This window comes from Myotis davidii, unplaced genomic scaffold, assembly GCF_000327345.1.
Source record: "Myotis davidii unplaced genomic scaffold, ASM32734v1 scaffold115, whole genome shotgun sequence".
NCBI classification, from domain to species: Eukaryota; Metazoa; Chordata; class Mammalia; order Chiroptera; family Vespertilionidae; genus Myotis; species Myotis davidii.
Genome location: NW_006291010.1, coordinates 827,400 through 848,785, shown reverse-complemented (window position 1 = coordinate 848,785; position 21,386 = coordinate 827,400). Strand labels below are relative to the sequence as shown.

Sequence of the window (21,386 nt, the reverse complement as noted above, 5' to 3'; positions counted from 1 at the left end):
GCCGCCGGCCTCTGTCTCTCGCGCTCTTCTCCGGCCTCCCCTCCCTCCGGGTGTCTGTCCGTCGGTCGCTGGGACGCAGAAGGTGGGGTTGCCAAAATCTGAATTCCTGGCAGCGGCCACACGACTTTGGAGCGGCTTTCGGTCGGGTTCCACCTTGCCAAGTAACAGCTTTGCTGTCCAACAGCGTGTGCTGCTCCGCGAGAAAGTCATATTCGGACCCTTTGGCTAGATTGTGGGTTTTTTTTTTTCCTTTCCCCCCTTTTTGCTGTTGGGTTTTTGAAAGGGCCTTTCTCTAAAGTCCACCTAAAGGGAATTCTTTTTTTTTTTTTTTAAGCTATCTCTGGAACTTGAAAGCTTTGAAAAACACAGGAGTATGTTAGATGAAATGACGGGAGATGTTGCTGTGACTTTATTTTATTCGAGATTTCTGAGATGATTAAGACATTGGGGGAGACAAATGCAGCTCTGTTAGCAAATCAAAAATAAATAATTCGCCCAGGGAGGGGGGGATACGTTGCTGAAGAAAGTTAAGCTTTTGTCCTGGGGCAGGAATATCGAGAGTAAGAAAGTTAATATGTTGGTGAAATATTTGAATAATCATGTAACATATATATGAAAAGACATTCTTTGGAAATGAACCTGTTTTTAAATTAATTTCACTGTTGACAGTGGCAATGGCAATAATGTTAACACGGAATAAAATTACACCTAGGATTTTTATGTGCAGTATATGCAATCCTTAACGCCCTGCCCCCGCAGAAGGGAATACTGGAAAGCTAAGGGGATAGATGATGCTTGACTTTGAAATTAACAAGTTTTCCATGTCTTTCTGCAAATATGAAATGGATCTGGTGTTGCATTTCACTGACTTCATCCTATTTCCTTTATTAAATATTTCTTTAGTGTGTCAATTGAGCTGCTTTTTTTTTTTTGCTAGTCAAGAAAACAAAAAACAAAAGATCTAGAAACCAAACCAACCAGCAAACAAACAAAACAGCAATCCCAACTTTTTACTATTTTAGAATGTGGGTTGCTATTGTTAGTTAGGGTCCTTCTAGACATCTGAGGAGGGGATGGAATCTCAAGTTGCCATCTGAGTTGCTCAGCATTGAGAGTTGAAAAAAACAACTTAAAGTTTGTGATGTGATAATAAGAAATTGTTAAAAATCTGTCCTCACTAGAGAGTGTATTTAATGTAGACTTTTTGTTGTTTTTTCGTGTGAAGAAGTGTCTTTGGAAAAGAAGTGTGGTGTGTGTGTGTGTGTGTGTGTGTGTGTGTGTGTAGCAATGATTATCCCTATCTTCTGTTCTAATTTTTCTTTTATAAATTGTGGGACTACTTATTGCCCTTTAATTGCCTCCTGGTCAAAGGCTTATTCCCAATGCCTCTTGACCAGAACACTCAGAGCACTGGGCTTCTTCTTGAAGTTTGTGCTGAGTTAATGACTTGAATCTGCAACTGGGTGATTACCTGAATTCTATGCAAAATTGCTTTTCGTCTGTATACCCAGGGGTTTAGTTTTAACTTTTATGTAGGTATAGACACAGCAGAGTTCCGTGGGGCTTATTGGATGCATTAATTTTTTGATCTAGCCTGTATTGTTTAGTCTTTGATAGGAAACTTCCTCAAGTTTGCACTCACCGATTGACATTAGCATTACCAGCCTTTCTAGTTATTCACCATCAGGTCAACAACTCTGCAGCTTTTCATGTTGTTCATGTTTAAGACATTGTTGCTGCTGCTGAATCAGAATAGTTTCATTTAAGTACACAAAACCTTAAAAGTGGACCTTTCCCATTTCAACGTGTGTTTAATAGGTGTCTTAAGTAATTAATATTTAGGTTAGGCTGGGTCTAAAAATCTCATGAAAAACAACAATACACAGTCATATATAATGATGACAATTTACTACAACATTCTTATATTTATTTTTACTTGTTCACAAGCCAGTTTTGTTATTTTGCTTACTAAATGTAAAATCGAAATATGCATTGGCATGTGTTAACTAAAACATTAAGTTGCCACATTTTGCATGAAACCTATACCAATCATTTGCTTTCATTTGGTTTTCTTTAGTTGGGCCAGGAGCATCTAGGAGACAAATCTTATTATCTTCTTCAACTCAAGGTGTGATTTCATGGTAGTGAAATGAACGCTGAAAATGAACACAGTATTTAAATGAAAGTTTTTAAATTGAATGAATTTATAATGCAAAACTGTGAAAGTATATATTTACATGGGAACACTATCTGAACCTAAAATATTGACTATTTAGTTTAGAAATATTATATTAATATACACTGTTCAGTATTTTTTTGCAAAAGTCATTGGGTAGAATTAAGCCAATAGCACTCATTCATGCATAACAAGGAAACAAGCATCTTTAAAACCAATTAAATTTTTGTAATAATTCACAATTGCTTTGCTCCTTTAAAAACCGGTACCTTGTCACTTTTAAGATAGCATTCTGTCTGTATTTATATTAATGCTGAGTTTTTGCTTTCAAAGATTCAGAAGAGGAATGTATATTGAATAAAGTGTTTTCAAGCAGATGACCATTCTAATGAATGAACTGATGTAGAAATTGATTGTTCTCATCTTCTTCCTTCTAGATCTTAGATGAGTTTTGCAATGTGAAGTTCTGCATAGATGCTAGTGAACCAGATGTAGGAAGCTGGCTCAAGTACATCAGGTTTGCTGGCGGTTATGATCAGCACAACCTCGTTGCATGCCAGATAAATGACCAGGTATGTTGTAAAGATTTTCTTGTCTTTCTTTGAGAACACTAAAGTATCAGTGAAGCCTGAAGAATAAAAATAACAGTGAGCTGCAGTAGACCCTTGTGGCCTGTTTGTTGATATGGGGAAAGGTAAAGCACAAATATAAGCAAGATGCAGAATAAGGTCACTTTCAGGACTTTTCTTTCACTACTACTTTTTTGGGGTAGTTAACTCACTTTGTATCCGTAAACTTCATAAATGTTCTCGTTTTCAGAATGGGATTGAATGATTTGAAAACTGAGTACTAATTGTGGCTAGCTATTTTTTTACCTTTTATTCTTTACCATCATAACAGGGAGACATTCATAGAAAGTACTGAGCTAATCAAGAGCACTGAATTTATGCAGAAATTGGAAGTGATATACTTGGAATGTTATGTAGATTTTATTAGAAATAGTAGATAGATATATCTATATGCTCTATATGTGAAATTATCTGATTATGCATTTTATGTTGACTTATCTAATTATAAGTGAGAAGCACTTTTAGATTAACCAAAATACTATTTTTTTTTTGCACATGTGAAAAGTTTAAAAATATCTCTGCTGGAAATTATTTTATGGAGGGCCATGCAATGAGCTTAACTTTAATAATAACTATGAAATAAGATCATGAAAATATCATGAAACATATTTTGCACTCAATAAAGTTAGGTTATGAATGCTGTAACTGAGTATGACAGTACCTAAAACAACAAAAAGTTCAGCCTGTTAATTTTTGTTTTATAAACATCGTTGAGTTAGAATTTAATTATGTTATCATTATTTATAACTTTTAACCCAATGGTTACCTAAATCAAATTTTGTTTCAAAGACCATATTACAGTGGTTGCTTGGCAAATCTCCTATGAAAATCACCACCAAGAAAAAGAAAAGTTTAAATTAGATGTTTTCAATTGAGAGCTGTTAAGTAATGCTAGCGTCATATAGTCTAAGACTCTATTTCAATCATCATTATGAGATTATTCTTTGGCATTTTACCAACTATCAGATAATTTTTACTGACTAAACTGTATAAGAGGTAGTAAATTGTAAAATTAGTTTTAAATGGGAATCGTTTAAAAATCTTCAACATATATAAAAAATACTAAACCAATCAATTGTGTTTTTCCCTTTGCCGTAAGAAAACAAGAGGCATTATTGACAAAGGAAAACATTATTAAATTAGCTATTGATTGTGAGCAGAAAATATCCCAAGTTCGTCATATGAGTTATTGTCACCATCAACAGCAAACATTTTTTGAGCACCCACTATTTGTCCATGTGGGAAATACGTAGGCATTGTAAATGAGTGTGTGCTGTGTTTCCTAAAAAAGGAACTGAAGGAGCTCAAAAAGCAGCTGTAAGGTGAAATAATATAATTATATCATAATAATGATTTGCTAGCTACATTTACTGACAATAGGCCTATTTCCTTAGACAGATAAAACTTTTGTAGGATCAGTGAAAAGGTGATTGAAGATTCGAACTTGTGCCCAATTCATTTTATTCATTTATTATTTATGTGTCTAATATTTTATAATAAATATACTCTTGTCATTGGGAATTTTGATTTCATGAAATGAGGAAACTATTTTGCTATTTCTAACCTTAATTATATTGCTTTTTAGAGTTGGTATTTATAGTTTTAAGATTGTCTCTTTTGAGGTGCACATTGTAAAATGCATTGCTTTCAAAAGAAAATATATTGGTTTCCTACTTTAATGAATAGCATGTTTACTTTTTTTTAACTGAAGAACCAGAGAAAATGGTTAATCAGGAAAAACATAAAAGGCTAATATTAAACACATACCTATTATTTCTGTAGGTACTCATTTTAAACTCTGTGTTATGCTGGCAGATATCTAAGATGGTAACAGAGTGCGTATCAGATAACATAATTGTGAAATTGACATTACATGGTCAAGTAAATTCACCCATAGAAAACAAGAGAAAAGGCAGAGGTAAAAGTCAGATGTGTGTGATAGGCATACAAGCATACAACCACACTGAGCTCAGTGGACAAGACAAAAGAGAGCAGATGTCCAAATAGTGTATGCATATTTTATAAACATATTCATCTTATAAGCATGTGTGCATATTTCTAAAGGCCAATTAGACAAGCAATTCCAGACAGCTTTGAAATGTGAATGTTAGACTAGGTACAAGGATGAATGAGCTGGCTAAAGAGCTTCCCTAGGTCTGTTTCTTCGCTCTCTTCCATGAGGAATAGGAGCTGCCCACTGGTGAATAAGCAGAACTCATCATGGACGGGAACCCCCATTGTGTGAGATATTACTTACCATCCAGATATAAAGACAGACCCTGGATCAGGAGTAGTTATTAAACATGAACAACACCAACTCACCTGTACAACATGAAAGCAAATGAAGCAATGAGGCACTCTGCAAGAAATTGTAAAAACTGTTTCTCTTTGCTCTGATTCTTAGGTAGAACTCAGATTCATAAAATGAATTTGAGTAACATGACAGGTGTAAATCCTGGACTATAAAAAAGAAGAATTTCAACTGCAGTCTAAGCACTGTCATAATTAAGGTATCTATAAAAGACAGGAAAAGATGACCCAGAACAAAATAAGATCATGTAAATTAGAGTTTACTTTGCAGAGATGCAGATTTCTAACAATACCAATGTTAATGATCAAGTTTGATCAGTTTGAATTTTTTATCATAATGTGGAGGAGTTCTACAAAAGAGAATAAATGTGCTTGCTAATATAATAATACAGTTTTAGAATAGTGGGACAGGTAGAACATGTGTACTGGATAACACCCGTATTTGATTTTTTTTGGGGGGAGGGGGGTGAAAAAGGGACTTAGAAACAGCATGGATTTTGATTTTCAAGTAAAGTTGGTAAAGGATGTAATCTGTTTTGTATCATAAAAACAAAGGCCATTCAATTAACATTTTTCTAATACCTCTGTATGAGATTTTATTAGAGGGGAATTTTTTTCTGAGTTTAAATTTTCCAATAGATTTCTGTGAGTTCTTTTATTTATCTCCCCCCTGCCCCCAAACCAAAGTTAGCTTTGTGGAAGTTGTTTTTTTCTTGACAATGCTGCCTAGAAAGACTCAATTTATTGTTTTTAGATCTCTTTCATTTCATATTTTCAAAATTACTGCAGCGATGTTTTTAGAGATGGAGATTATGAAAACACTGGCGTAACTGCTAAACCATAATTTTAAAGTAGCTTCAGCTTCTAACTGATATCCGTATTCCCACCTGAAAATATTGTATTGACTATAGTAATTTATCTTTGCAACAGAGGGCCATACCAAAGATACTAGCAAATTAGGACCAGAACCACACTCAAGTCGTAAAAGTGTAGATGCATTAAACACACTTAAGGGTCTTTACCCCTGGAGTCCTAATGATATTTTCTCTTATTCCTTAAAATTTCTGTCCAGTGCTACATAGCTATACTGCTTTTCACACAGCATCTAGTTAGAAAATTTTACTGAAACAGACAATGCTTCAATAGTTTTACATTATAATGACCTCAAATGGTCTCTGGTTGCTTTCAGGAGAGAGAACTGGCACTGAGAGGTAGAGCAGGGCAGGAGCAAAAGCAGAGAGTTGGATGATGCAAGCTCTTTCCAGGATAGTCTTCAAGAGAACCAAACATGCGGAGGAAGCATGAACCTGGTTTATTAATTATTCAGAGGTTTTATTTACTTCTGGAAGCATCCACATGTTAAAGGCCCAGTAGGCCAAACAGCTAGATGATTCACTGAGGGTGTTGTTTTTTTTAAATTCTAAATATTTTGATGGCCTTTCCTTTGACATCTTGTGGATATCTTATTTTTATCAACCAATTTGAGGGATGGATGTAGCACATCTTTAGATTCGGTGTCACCCTGCTCCTGCCTCTCCCTTTGATGAGTTTCCTAATATCTCCACATTTCTATACCCTTCACCTAAATCAAAGATGGCCCACAGACCCCTTATCCACCTCAGACAATGCCAGTTTTCATTTACGATGTGTTCATAAGCTTTGTGTACTTGTAGGAATAGCTCTCTGGATACAAGTTTCCCTCTAACACTTCTTCATATTGGCTGCAATCAGACAGATCACTAAGGCACACTTCATGTAAGTTGACCTTTTAGACTTGAACAAGACCTGCCTTTCCACTCATGATAATTAGAATGATCTGGGTGTGTGCTTTGGGGTAACATTTTATATGGGTGTATGTATTCTGCGTCATAGGAAGGAACATGATTTCATTCAAACTCCTGGCCTGCCCTAACATGGTCTACAAGTGGAATAAAGTTCTCAGAAACCCAAGACATTATTAATCTTGTCATTTACACAAGGTGATAAGTCCTTTCATTTTTAAATGGGCCCCTGACAGCTGGTATTTTGTAAGTAGAATGAGCGAGGTCTGCTTTTCACTCTGAATAAAAAGAAATGTGTCGATAAGAGATTATCTAATGCCTGATGTCTATTTTGAAGAAATAAGATACAGAAGAATGAGTGCCCCTCAGAGAATACCAGGTTGGAATTCACTTAGGAGATTCTGCCAGCTCTCTTGTGGTTAATGAACAGCAGCAAGATCCTACAGTGATTTCAGCTGCACAGGCATTGTTCTCGTTTGTGCTTTACCTTATAAAGTTTTAACTGCTTCCAGGACAATCATGGCTGAATTGGCACACCAGCTTTCTCTCTCCTTCAGTGCACACCAGTGGTTTATCAGAGCGCTGTGACACTAGAGTCATATTGTTACTGCAAGCTTATTATGGGCTCAATTATCAAGTTATTTGCTTTGGCTTTTTCCTGAGAAAAATATGTTTTCTTGCATCATGCACGGAATGCAACTTATGCAAAAAAAGAAGGGAGGGTAAGCTATGTAAAAAGCAAAATGTAAGTTGTTAGCCTCTTTCCGCTTTTAAAAACTGTTTGCGTAGACTGCCAGGTAATTTGTTAATGTGCTCTTCCTTTACAAGGATTTCTGTCCACATTTTCAATGACCTCCTTTGATGTTAAAATTATTATTGGCTTTGGGCATTTTCTTTGCTTTGCTTTTAAGTCAAGTTGCACTTTTATACCAAAGTTATGCTCTGCTGTTTTAAGATGAATGCCAGCTGGCAATACCCAGAGAGAGACTGGCTTTGTGGACGATGCCCAAGCTGACTTTGGGGGAATGTTGTCCAGTTGATAGGTTACTTCCTCTGCCCGAAGATGAAGCTGTCTCAGGCATGGTTTGCCATTTGATATTTAGATGATAAAATAAACAGCACTGTCTCCCTCCAACCCCCTTTCCCCCCCAAAAAATGTTTTCCTCACGTACTAATGCCCAGGACACAGCACTGCCATAACGCTACACAGACTAGGAATGTTACTAAGATTCTCAGACCACATAAATGGAAAATATGATAACCTAAAGTATTCTGTGCACATTTTAACTAATTAGTCTTTGCATGGCATACAACACCTTTCATTTAGGAGAATCTCAAAGCTTCACACCCATTCTAGACTTCAGCTGTTTCTGGAATGTTGCCCAGAAGATAGTCTTCAGAAGGCATTTCCAAGCCATCAGGGAGGAAAACTTGTTGGTCAAGGACACAGCCTCCAGCCTAGAAAAATCCCCAAACATGATTGTTAGCTTCCTCATCATGTAATGATGGAACTCATCCCAAACATTCAGAAACCATCCAGAGTGACCAGTTTTCATAGAATCAGAGGAAATGGCCGCATTAAAGACAGGTGGCTACAGGTATTTCTTGCAGTATCTGGAGAGAGATCCTTAGAGATTATTTAAAGGGTAACTTGCAAGGCTTCTAGGCTGGGTACACTGTAAACCCCAGGTATAGTAAGGGACCTTTATCACTTGCCCTATTTATGCAAACTAGGGCCAACAGCCAGTTCTCTCTGTTTTGTTTCATTCAATAAATTATACTTGGCTTTCTCTTCATGTTATTAACAAGAGCTAAAAATCCGTGTGGGGAGAGAAGAGGGCATGCCCTTCAATGTTTTTGTCCTGAAAATAACCAGTAAATACATATTTTTCATTTTGGAAGCAGATATAGCAGATAATATCTGATATTTCTCAACTTAGACTGTCAACCTAAAGAAAAATATAGGATTCCATCTCTTTGGAGAAACTAAGGAAATAAGCCTGGACATGATAAAGCTTCCATTCTGTTGAACAAATATCTTTATATTCTGTCATCAACTCTCTGTCTGCTGAAGACACTTCTTGTTATCTCTTACTAATTAGGCTAAGAATGTATAAAAGGGTCTTTCTTCCGGAAGCTAAGAAATTGACGTCACTTTTGCCCTTTTGAATTGGGGTTTCCCACATTGCTATGGGTAGATCGGGGCGCAGACAACGTTTCCTAAAGCCAGCACATGTGCACACGTTGTCTCTGTAGACCTGGTGTTACCTCTGCAGCACCGAGACTGACAGATGTGTCCATATCAAATGTTGACTTTGTTCACATATGCAAACTGTGCCCTCCCTCCCTCCCACCTGACCTCCAAACGTTAAAGTTTTTCCTAGTCTTCTGACTGGTAATTTGAATGAGGCTATAGAAAATCAAGCATTCAGGCTGGATGGTGGGAGCTGAAAGAGGAAGAAATCAGCTGTCAACTTCAAAGTGGAAAGACAGCAGCAGTCTGAAAACGTTGTCTCTCGGTACAAATTTTGCAGGGAGTACATTTCTCTATTATTTCAATTATTACAACTTCCTGAATAGGTTGAAGGTCATTCATAATTCACACTTCTGTCATTTTCAGGCATGCCAAAGGCAGTCTATTAAGCATAAATAAAACTTCCAGTGCTTGACCAGGAAAAATAAACAGGGATTCATAACAATGAGGCCTTGTTCATCTTTTTAAAACTAAATGATGTGCTTTCTTTCTTTCTTGTTTTGCCTCTTGTGCCCTGAATTTTTCTTCGGTTTCAATAGGACAAACATAATACTTTAAATCGATCCAAGCATAGCAAACTAGACAGCAAGTCTGGTCTGACAGATTCTAGATTCCTCTATGTTATGGGATAATAAACAAGAACCCACATTATTACCATTTATAAATACAAATGGGAGCATCATCAATCTGGTGGAGGATTAGGTTGAGCACAGGCCTGACAGTATAAAGCAGAATCTGAAGGACTTTTATAGCCTATTAACTTTTCTATCAGAAAGCTTATGTATTCCTACTCTCTTTAGAGGCTATCCTCTTGAATTTAAATGGATATTCAATAAAATGTTTAATTCAAATTTCAACTATATATAAAATATGTAATTATATACAATATATAATGTAATATATAGTTATATATAACTTATATGATATATAATCAGAATCAATTATATGCCATTAAGCACTAAATTATATTAATATATGAAATATGAGACTGCCAATATTTTATGCAGATTTTTAAATTCCCCCAACATGTGTACTTTGCCACATTTATATGTCATTTATGAAATATCCTAGCCCATATATACTTATATATAACATTGTATGAAACTATACCTTTGGAAGAGTGAAAGTTTGCTAAATCAAAATCTCTTCACCACTGCTTTTTATCCCTAGCTTAGCTTTATGAATATTAAGTGAATTGATATTCTTTTGGCATTTGGAACTGGTTTCAAATTTTGATTGAAATAAATTAAATACAATAATTATATTTAGAGTAATTCCTATTTACACAATTTTATCTTGATGCCTTAAATTGTGAATTTTCAGTAGTAAAAGTGAACAATTTAGGATATTTCTAGTTTTATTTTTCAAGTATCTGAATGATTTAGAATTTAAAGAATACTAAGCAATTTTACTCATATGCTATTTTAGCAAAATTTGAAAATAAAATAATATAAGAGGATCTACTAAAACATTTACTATAAATATTTATTCTTATCGATTCAAGTATCCAGAGATGCAGCTATAATATCCTTACTTTAAAAATAGAATTATAACTTTCTGGAAAAAATAAAAAGAACCTAGGAAGATACTGGCAAAATTAATTTTTTTCCTGTGGTAAAATGACCACCTCAACTTTCAAAAGTTTTAAATGCATGGAGAGGTAAGCCATGTTTATAACTTATTGTGTTTCTGGAATTTAATATTAGTTACCAAAAAGAAAACTCTAGAGGAGTCAAAATATTTTATCATATTTAACAATATTTAAAATATTTTATCATGTCTTTACAAAGTGTAATTTCTGTATAATCCTGTTATCTTACTATAAGGCCCCACTCCTCTTATCTTTCACCTTATATTGGGAGAGATTAAGATATTCCTTCTAATAGAGCATTATGAGAGCGACACAGCAAAATAATGAATCAACAACTCGTTTGTAACAATCCAAACTCTTTCCAAGTCTTTGAGACTTTTGAGCCTCTCTTTATATACTTGAGTTGAATTCATCACAAAATCCCAGATCCAGGACATTTTTATTTTGGATCCAAATAACTTTTTCCATAAAACCCCCTGATGGAAGAGGAGACCTGTTAACTCTTCTATGGAATTTAACAGAGTGATTGATTTTCTTCCATTTTGCTCTAACACAAAAACCAAGAGGTTATATTAGTAGTGTCTCTGCTTCTGATACATAAGTCAGGTGACATATAATTCATAGGACTGCAGTATAGCTGCGATTTTGAAGCTACAGTAATTTTAAAGACATTATAATTTTATTTTTATAAACATGGTCAAGCATGTACTTAATATACAAACCTGCAGAAAAAGCCACATAATCCACTTCTGCTCTGCATTATATTTTTATTTGCCGGAACACCTATTTTATAACATTAAAGCATAAAGGTGATATCTTCTTTTCTGAATGGCTTGATTTCTCCAAGATTGCATCCCATCATTCCCTCACATAATTGTTTTGAGGCAACAAATTGTCATTCTGTTTCCTTTCAACCTACACCCCTCACTTCTCAAGTGCCTGCTGGTGTATTATTTTTGCTAAAACGTAAACTAACTTTATATGTAGACATCTCTGCATTCAAGTATTCAAATTATAAGCTTGGGCCATTGTAATTATAGGAGGAAAACATAATGTTACTTAAGTCTCTGTAAGATCCTCAGAGATAAGATATAATGAAAATATCAAGTGGTAGCAACACCTTGAAGAAAACAGAGCCCTAGATTTGTGAGGGTGTGGTAGATGGGACTTCGAGGCACATTCTTATTGCTATGTGAGGAAGCATGCCCAGAATTTGCCCTCATTACGTCTGGAGCTTGCCAGTTCTTTTCAAACCTCAGTTTCATGAGCACCATAAAAATTCACTTAAAATCGAAAAGAACACCCTGAAGTTAAAACCCACTCTGCTTTGCCTTGCCTTTCATGGCCTGGAATGTCACCTTTTACCTCCAGTAAATAAAGCCAACATCAACACTCTTCCGTGTCTTTTATTTTTTTTTATGTACTCAATATTCCTCACGTGACAATCTGGACACTTAAAGGGAAATTACAATAGTGATCTATGTCCCCACAAAGAGAATTGTCTTTATAATATATAGTTATAATGTATCCATCATTTTTTTTTTGTTTCTTGAACTGTTCACATTGGAACCAGTAAATCTAAAATGGAATTAAAAGAGACATGATTAATAGTGGACTACAAAGAAATAATGATATCATAATAGTTTCTTAAAATGACCTGGCATGTGTGTCGAAGCAGCATTCCCCAACAGAGACAACTGCCCTGTTTTACGGTCTTGCAGGGTATTGTCTCTTTAACCTCACTATTTCCGAGAAGCCACTGAAAAGTTCTAATATGTCACAATTCAAATGTCAACATGTTGTTGGAAAGGAAGCTAATAAGTTAAACCTTTGAGAGATGCCAAAAAAGAGGTGATTCAAACTGTTGAGAGAAGCCCATTGTTTTCTAAGGGGAAATAGAACTCCAGGTTGAACAGGGTACTTGTAAGCTGGGAGGTTTTGGAGAAAAAGCAAATGCACACTAATGTTTTTTGTTTTGTTTTGTTTTTTAATCTGGTAACTTTCTGAGCAGAACTGTTCTCATTTTCTTTCTTCTTAGGAAGGTTAATTAAGTTTAATAAGCTATAGATTGTAAATTCTCTGTTTTTTGTTTTGTTTTGTTTTTAGAAAGAGCACAGGTAATTCTCCTAAGATAGTCTGGATTCTGTCTATGGATATATATATAAAGAATCTTAGGTTATATTCGAACATATTATGCAACATTTTATGTTTGCCATTATTTTCTATATAAATTAGCTTCACATGGTTAAATTACTGGTGAATGAAGAAAACATTTTATTTCAACAGGAAAGAAGCTAAGCAGAAAATACTCCTCATGGAGTTATTCTTTTTTGAATTTAGCACAATTTTGTGCTCTGGTCTCTTTAATAGAAAAATAAACAATTGGCCTTTAGAGCCACCTACTGGAATGAAGAGGCACGTACTGATGCCTAATGTCCTCTGCTTCTCAAAAGATAAACAAATAAATATAGCTAAAGTGACGCACATTTCTGTTGATCTTATATACTCTTCTCAGTTTGAAGTATCAAATGATCCTGCAAGAAACCATAGTTAGAGCGATGTCTTCTAAATATAATCCTTCCCATTTCTTCGAAGAGCGTACCAATTTGTGTTGTGATTTTTCTCCCCTTTTGGATCGAGGTTGAGCAGATTTGAACCCTTATTTCTTTGTTATCACTATTGCTTTTGGTGTGTGTGTGTGTGTGTGTGTGTGTGTGTGAGAGAGAGAGAGAGAGAGAGAGAGTCATCGGTCTCATTTTTACCAGTTAAATGTATAACTTCATTCTTTCTTCTATGGCCTCTACCCAGTTACGGAATTGTTGTTTAATAAATAATCTTAGAATAAACATTTTAATGGCAAAATGAATAAGTACCTTGGATATTATCCCAATTAATTGCTTTTTTAACTGAGATATAATATATAACATTATATTAGATTTAACTGTGTAACATAATGATTCTATGTTTGTATATTTCACAAATTAAATGCTTTCGTAAATGAAAAAAATCCTGAAGTCAGGACAAATACATTGTTCAAATGACTTGTCTAAGGTCACAGAGCTGGTTAGGGGAAAGGTGGACATCCCTTAGAAATTATAGGTCAGGGTTCTTTTCACACTGGCCCCACTGCATTTTAGTTAGTCATTAACGGATTTATTAAATCCTTCCTCTCCTCAACATTTTGCCAGAAAGTAAGGGGGAATAAGCCCCTGTAAATGAACCAATTGAAGGCATAATGCCTGCTTTTAAAGAGTGGGATCGGGAGCAAGGGCAGGAGGGCAGGTCCTGATGGGTGAGAGGGGGATTCCATTTTGAAAAACAAAATGCTCTCCTTTGACCATGTTTTCTACAGATCTTGCTGTCATCATTCTTTATGTCATGCCTGTCTTTCTGAACTATTACCTTAAACATCCCTTGTTGAGAAGGTGCTACTTTTGCGGGAGAACATACTCAAAGGAGGTGATTGTGCCCCTCGCCACCCTTAGCTAGACTATTGCTGGCTAATGCAAGGTGCTTTCAACTCTGAGTATGTGTGTGGTTCACTAGAGTGAGGAATTCAGAGAAGGAAAAGTTCTGTGTTAAACATTATACAGGGTATATGTGACACCAAGACTTGCATAAAGAAAATTTGATTTGTGAAGTCGGATTTGAAAAAGATTAGTGAATTCGCTTGGAAGTCACAGCTTGCCATTTATCACTGGAGGGTTCATTTTCAGTTTATAACATGGGAAGTCACATGTCTTTTTACAAAATCATGAAATGAATATTTTTGTTAAGGAATGAGAAAATGTACAGACATCTTAGTGTCTATCTGGCCTTTTCTTAGTATTCTTTCTTCCCACCCCACCCTTTGCGGTCCCATGAAGATATTTTATAGAGTAGTCGCAGACATCGCGCCGGGAGAGGAGCTCCTGCTGTTCATGAAGAGTGAAGACTATCCCCATGAAACTATGGCGCCGGACATCCACGGTGAGTGTGGCCCAGGCCCCCATCTGCACTGACCTCACTGGGAGACTGACGGAGTGTCCAAAAGGGTCCATCCTACTTGGTGTTCATTGGTTTTCCTGGCTATTCAGTGTCAGTGTTAACATATTCCTTCTCGCCCTAACTGGTTTGGCTCAGTGGATAGAGCATCGGCCTGCAGACTGAAGGGTCCCAGGTTTGATTCCAGTCAAGGGCATGTACCTTAGTTGCGGGCACATCCCCAGTAGTTTCTTGATTTGCTGTCTGGGTAATATTACTGTGAAACTAAAGTAGGCAGAAATGTTTCCTGAAATGGAGGTCAAAGGGAATTTTGAATATTTACTTATTTATTTTTCTTTTTTTAAAATATATTTTTACTGATGTTAGAGAGGAAGGGAGAGGAAGAAAGAGAGAGAAACATCAATGATGAGAGGGAATCATTGATCTGTTGCCTCCTGCACATCCCCTACTGGGGATCGAGCCCGCAATCCAGGCATGTGCCCTGACTGGGAATGGAACCGTGACCTCCTGGTTCATAGGTCGATGCTCAACCACTGAGCCACGCAGGCCGGGTGAATTTTGAATATTTAGACTGGGACATCACATAGTTAAATCTTTTGCCAATGTCTCCTACAACGGTGAGTGTCCTTTCATTGCACAAAAGTCATTCTGGGGCGGTTTCTTTTGAGCTTTGTAAATCTAGGGGATGTTTCTCCCATCTAATATTCTATTACTGGGAAAAGTGTTTGCACTTGAGCAAAATGCTAGCCAGCATGATCACAGGGGAGAGGGTAGGGGTGGTGTCGGGTTTGGGAGAGAAGTGCAGTGAGGAAATTTTAGAACCAGAGGAATTTGTGTTTGCCAGAGACCTATGCTAAATCAAAGGAAGGGGTATCAAAATGAATTACAATTACTAATGTTGTATGTTTTGAGAAGATTAGGAAAAAATTCTTCTGGTATTGCTTTGTATCATTGGGATGATAATTTGATACTTTCTCTTTCCTAGTTCTCTCTCCTAATAGAATGTGATTTAGTTCCACCGAATCTCAGTGGTGTCTTTAGAGAGTCTTTTGTGGTTGGAAGGATCACTGGGAAGGGGTAAGCCATCCAGCTTTGCTGAGGATGGAGATCCTGCCACTCCCACCCCTCCTGCATTGCATCCCGGGAGGATCTCAGCCTCTGCTTCTGGGGCTCCTTGGGAGGACCCCCCCCACTCTTTGCTGCCTCTTTACTTGAACATTTTCCCTTTGGCTGAGCTGCATTCCACCTCTTTGTAGATTATACCAGTTGTATTTGGGGGAGCCTTTTGGAAATTGTGTTCTTCTTAGAAACTCTGACAAGCAAGTGGTTTAAAAAACACACAAACGCGTTGTCAGTGAGCCTGGTAGAGTTTGAGTGCGATGGGAAAGGGCGCCGGGACAGCAGGAAGTGCTTAGATGGTAAAAGTAATGTGGGCTTTGTTTGGGACAAGACATCTTTCATTGGTGAATGTTAGATTTAAAAAAGGTTTTCAAACAATTATTTTTGGAAACGTAAATGATTAGTTTACTATTCTAAAAGGCCTAAAGAGAAGCGACTGTTCTTTCTGGACTGCCTTTCATACATTACCTTCCTTTACAATACCTTTGAACCCATCAGTTGCCTTTTGTTTTCAAAGTATCATATACCATATATAGTATATGTGATGTTTAAATGGTGATTTGTATTTTGTACTTCTAGGATTTAATGTTTCTTAGGAAAGAGAAAATAAAACATTTGCGTTGTACACATATTATGCGCTAGCTATTATATGCTTTCCATTTATTATCTCATTTAATCTTTACACATAGATCAAACCTGTAGGAAAGGAATTATTTCCATTATACAGATAGGAAGACTGAGGCTACAGTGGCAAAGACCACATGGCTAGAAAGTGGTAGCGTCAGCATTCAAAAGAAGGTCTGGCTGTCTTTAAAACCTAGGCCTTTTCCATTTATTATGTAGCTTGACGGTTCTGTTTGTGTTCAGACTGCTGGCTGTTTCTAAATGTAGATCTTAAATATGTGGATAGTGTAACAGACAATAGGAAATGTTTTCATTAGCTAGTTAATCTCATTGAGAGACCTGTCTTTAGAGCTGAGGTGATTTATTTTAGAATGCCTCCTTCTTCCTTAATCATCTATATCCTACTTTCTTTACCTTCCTGATCCCCTGTTACTGTTTAGTTTAAACTAAACCAGTACTCTATGTAGATTACAGCAGACCTGTCTGCTTCAGTGGTTCTCAACCTTCTGGCCCTTTAAATACAGTTCCTCATGTTGTGACCCAACCATAAAATTATTTTCGTTGCTACTTCATAACTGTAATGCTGCTACTGTTATGAATCGTCATGTAAATGTCTGATATGCAGGATGGTCTTAGGCGACCCCTGTGAAAGGGTCGTTCGACCGCCAAAGGGGTCGCGACCCACAGGTTGAGAACCGCTGGCTTAGCTTCTCACGTTTCCATTTCTGTGGGCTTTCCACCTTCCATGGCTTTCTCTTCCCTTCCTAGCAGGGACCTAAAAAGCCCGCGGTGACCTGCTACCCTCTCTAGCTCCATTTCCCACTCCTCCCCAACACGAGCTCTCTAAAACTGCTGTGCTTCTCTGTAGCTTGGCCTTCCGGGAGCCCGCCATGCTCTTTCTTGCCTTCATCGTTGGTCCATGTTGTTTCCGCTGCCTGTAGTGCCCACCCTCATCCCAAGTCACCTGACTGATTCTTGCTTATTTCATTTTCTGAAACTCTCCCTCAGATAAATGGATTTGTCCCGTTCCTCTGAACTCCCTTAGCCCCATGCATGCACCTCTCATAAAATATATCACACTCTGTCCACGTGTGTGTCCCCTTGAGTTTCTTGCATATTAATTCTCTAGCAAAATGCCTAGCATTCCGTTGGCGACTGAATTGTTCCCTCAAAAACATTCAGTCAATGAACAACTGGCTCCGGATCCTGACTGTAGGTCTATAAGCCAGGGATTGTGTCTCCTGCTGTTGCTCCGGGTGCCTTTCAGCATTGGGACCAATTTCCAAGACTTCTGGGGTAGTGTCTGGTGATCTGGGTCTAGTTGTATAACCTCATGAGTGGACTAAATGCTATTCAAGTGGAAAGAATAGAAATAATACCCTCACCCCCTGACACTTTTAACCTTGTTGTTGCCAGTCCCCATTACTACCCTTTATTTATCTCGCTGATTTAAAGTGCAAATTCATGTTAGGTTTGCTATTTAACAAAGCCACGCCAATGGACACTGACCCTGGGGTAACATTAAATGAGCCTAAAAGAATCCTACAAACATCCTGTGTCCCATTATATGTCATGGTGAATGTGATGAAAGATTTCAAGTTTGCTGATATTAACCAGGCTTCATTAAACGTGGCTCAAATGGAGACTGTGTGTCTCAAGCACCCTTCAGGATGCATGGCACAGTGGGAAGTGTGTGGAACAGTGATGGGTTCCAATCCTGGCACAACCACCTAGCTGTAGAATCCCTGATTGGTTACTAAACTTCTCTGAGCATCAATACTCTCATCTAAAAATTGGAATTAAAATATGACATATGATTCCCTACAGTCAGGTTTTCAGGAATATCAGTAATCCATGTATGAGACTGAGGAAATAAATGATGTGCAGTAAGTGGCCATTGCTACTTTTAATATCCCATGAATATTAAATCCTGGAAGGGTTTTATCTGATAGGAAGTCTATACTTATAGCCACAGTAATCACTTATTGTTCTGGGCTCTGTCCTGTCTTTCTTGTTATGTCTACTCTACATTAAAATTGAAGTGGTAGAAATGAAAATCAAGTAATTTTTACAATGTCTTTCCTAAGTCGATAATACCTGCTGGGTTGTGGTGGCACGTCCTGATCTCCCAATTTTATTGACACTGGAATTATATTCACAGAAGAACGGCAATATCGCTGTGAGGACTGTGACCAGCTCTTTGAGTCCAAGGCTGAGCTAGCGGATCACCAGAAGTTCCCGTGCAGTACCCCCCACTCAGCCTTTTCAATGGTGGAAGAGGACTTTCAACAAAAACTTGAAAGTGAAAATGATCTCCGAGAGATACACACAATCCAGGAGTGTAAGGAATGTGACCAAGTTTTTCCTGATTTGCAAAGGTTAGAAATGGCATGTTGCACTACGAAACATATTTATTTACTCTGTGATAAAATGTCCTTATGCTGAATTTTCAGAATTTATGCAGATGGGAAGTTTTGGAACCGCAATGAACTTGATAAGTGTGTTACTACATGTTTGGAAATAGCCTTCTTCAGGAAATTCTCCTCTGTAAAATATTTACAGTGAAGTTGGAATAAGTTATTTGGATACCCGATAGATAATGTTTGTTTTTATTTAAGCACTGTTATCGCCAGCTGAAAGCTTAATGTTGCCATAAAATATAACTTAGAGGAAGACACAGACTGCTTGGAATAGCTATGATGCTAATTATAACAGTCATATGCGAATCAGGAAAGCTACCTCTAGAAACATTTAGATGATAAAAAAGATCTCTTTTGCTATTCATTTAAGGATGGTCTTTTGATCGATCCATGTAATCCATGGATTTAGTTTCAGCTATTTAAACTGCACATACATAAAAGAATAAGAAAAGCATGCTCAGTGGAGAAAATGTTGAATTTCCCAAAGGAAACAAATGAACATGGTCTAAAATGAAATGATTCTTTAATTCTATTTTCACCAAAATGAAAATCCCATTTTAATCATAAACTTTAAAAAAAAAAGTGTTAGCTTATTTTTTAAAATTTATTTTATTGATTTTTTTACAGAGAGGAAGGGAGAGGGATAGAGAACTAGAAACATTGATGAGAGAGAAACATCTATCAGCTGCCTCCTGCACAACCTCCACTGGGGATGTGCCTGCAACCAAGGTACATGCCCTTGACTGGAATCGAACCTGGGACCCTTCAGTCCACAGGCCGATGCTCTATCCACTGACCCAAACCTGTCAGGGCATATATAAACTTTTATAGCCTTTTGAATTTCATTCAAGAATATTTTTCATTTCTATTAAAGAAAACAAGAACCCTGGAACCCACCCTCTAAAAAACTTTCTGATAATTATGCTTCAAAATGGGTTCTCAGACCAGAGATGTATAAAACCAGCTAATAGATTTTTTGTTTGTTTGTTTCTACCTAATTGTTTTTGCCTTGGTCCACAAACAATGCTAATAATTGTATTCATTCTCTTGCTTTTAAATGAGAAAATGATCCTTGGTACCCATAATCAGAATTTCAAGTGAACATACACCATTGTATTTAAATGAGTATGGTAGTATATTAACTGGACTTATTCAAGAGCGTGAATTACTCCATTTGTCTTGGGCACTCCTCCTCTTTTACTTTATCACTTTGTTTCCTTTCTTTCCTTAATGTCTCCCCTTCTTCCCTCTCCTTTTCACCTCCTTTGATTGCCACACCTTCTTCTCTAGGGAGACCTCTTATAGGAAATGATTTCATATAGCAGTCATTCATTTTAATGCATAAATGACTAAAAGGCATCAAGCATCAGTCCATCCTTGAGGAAACTGAATCAAAAGAATGAAGCTCTAGCTTTGAAAACTTAGGCCTAATTTAGTTATTAGAGAAAAAACGTTTTGGGGAATAAGAGGGCTTTCCCAGTGCCCTTTAAACTCATCTTTACTGCTTGACATAAATTTGCATAGAGACGATCTGTTATATAGTATGTTTGTTAAAACATGGATTGGTAATTAAAAAAACGATGCAGCATGTTTCTTAAATATAATTGTGTCCAAATTAGAAAACAGAATAAAAATAATAAATTCCAGTGGATAAAACACGTATTTCTACCGCAAAGCAATATTTCTGATGCCAGAGATTAAGTCTGCTTCCTATAATTTCATTATAAAAAAAATAAAGGTCAGCATTATAAAACAAAAATAGACAGACTAACATGAAAATGTAATTCCTATTTCCTACTAGAAGTGCATAGCAATACTTCTTACGGGGAGAAAGCTTCGAACTCTGACTAAGCCTCAGTTAAGAAAGATTAAGCCTCAGTTAACACTGCTTAATGCCAAAACCCACTGTCAGTGGAAAACAATGACACCTAATTATCTGGCACTGGATGAGCCCTCAAAATTCACTTTTCGGTAGCTTAGTCAGATGGATATAGCATGTCATTATGAAACCTGGTGTGGAACATCCAAATGGTTATATAATTTAGTCGTGTGTGGAACCTACATTCTTTAAATATTTCCACTTTATTGAATCCTGTATTATTCTTTATACTTGAAACAAAAGAAAAATCCTTTCTTGACATGATCTGTTATTCTGTATCTTTTCTGTAAAATGGTGAGAAAAGAATACTCTCTTCCTACCCCCAAAAGATAAAAAAACAAAGGTTGATACACAAAAGATGGAAAGAACCAGAAAGACTTCTATAACTTGGGACACGAGCTTTCTGAATCGGGATAAAATTCTATGATAAGTGAAGTCTCAGTAATGACTGGCCGGATTGCTTCTATGCTTATAAAAGCAACTTGCATGTGCTTTCTTGAGAAGGATTTGCCTTTTAATTACTTCTATCATTTGTTACTTGAAAGCTGACAATTCCATGAAACAATATGGATTTTATGCTAAATTAGAAGAAGCAAAGAAAGGACAATTCCCCTTGCTT

General features: G+C 36.7%; 1 protein-coding gene across 10 annotated transcripts in view; it reads left to right on the top strand.

Moving 5' to 3' along the window:
* MECOM (MDS1 and EVI1 complex locus) overlaps nt 1-21,386 on the top strand; it is a 576,798-nt gene that overhangs the window by 504,758 nt on the left and 50,654 nt on the right. For all 10 annotated transcript variants that reach the window (XM_015564146.1, XM_015564149.1, XM_015564143.1 and 7 more), the window contains 3 exons: nt 2,614-2,748; nt 14,608-14,710; nt 18,630-18,846. In XM_015564146.1, coding sequence (XP_015419632.1) covers nt 2,614-2,748; nt 14,608-14,710; nt 18,630-18,846 — 455 coding nt within the window. The remainder of the gene's footprint in view (nt 1-2,613; nt 2,749-14,607; nt 14,711-18,629; nt 18,847-21,386) is intronic.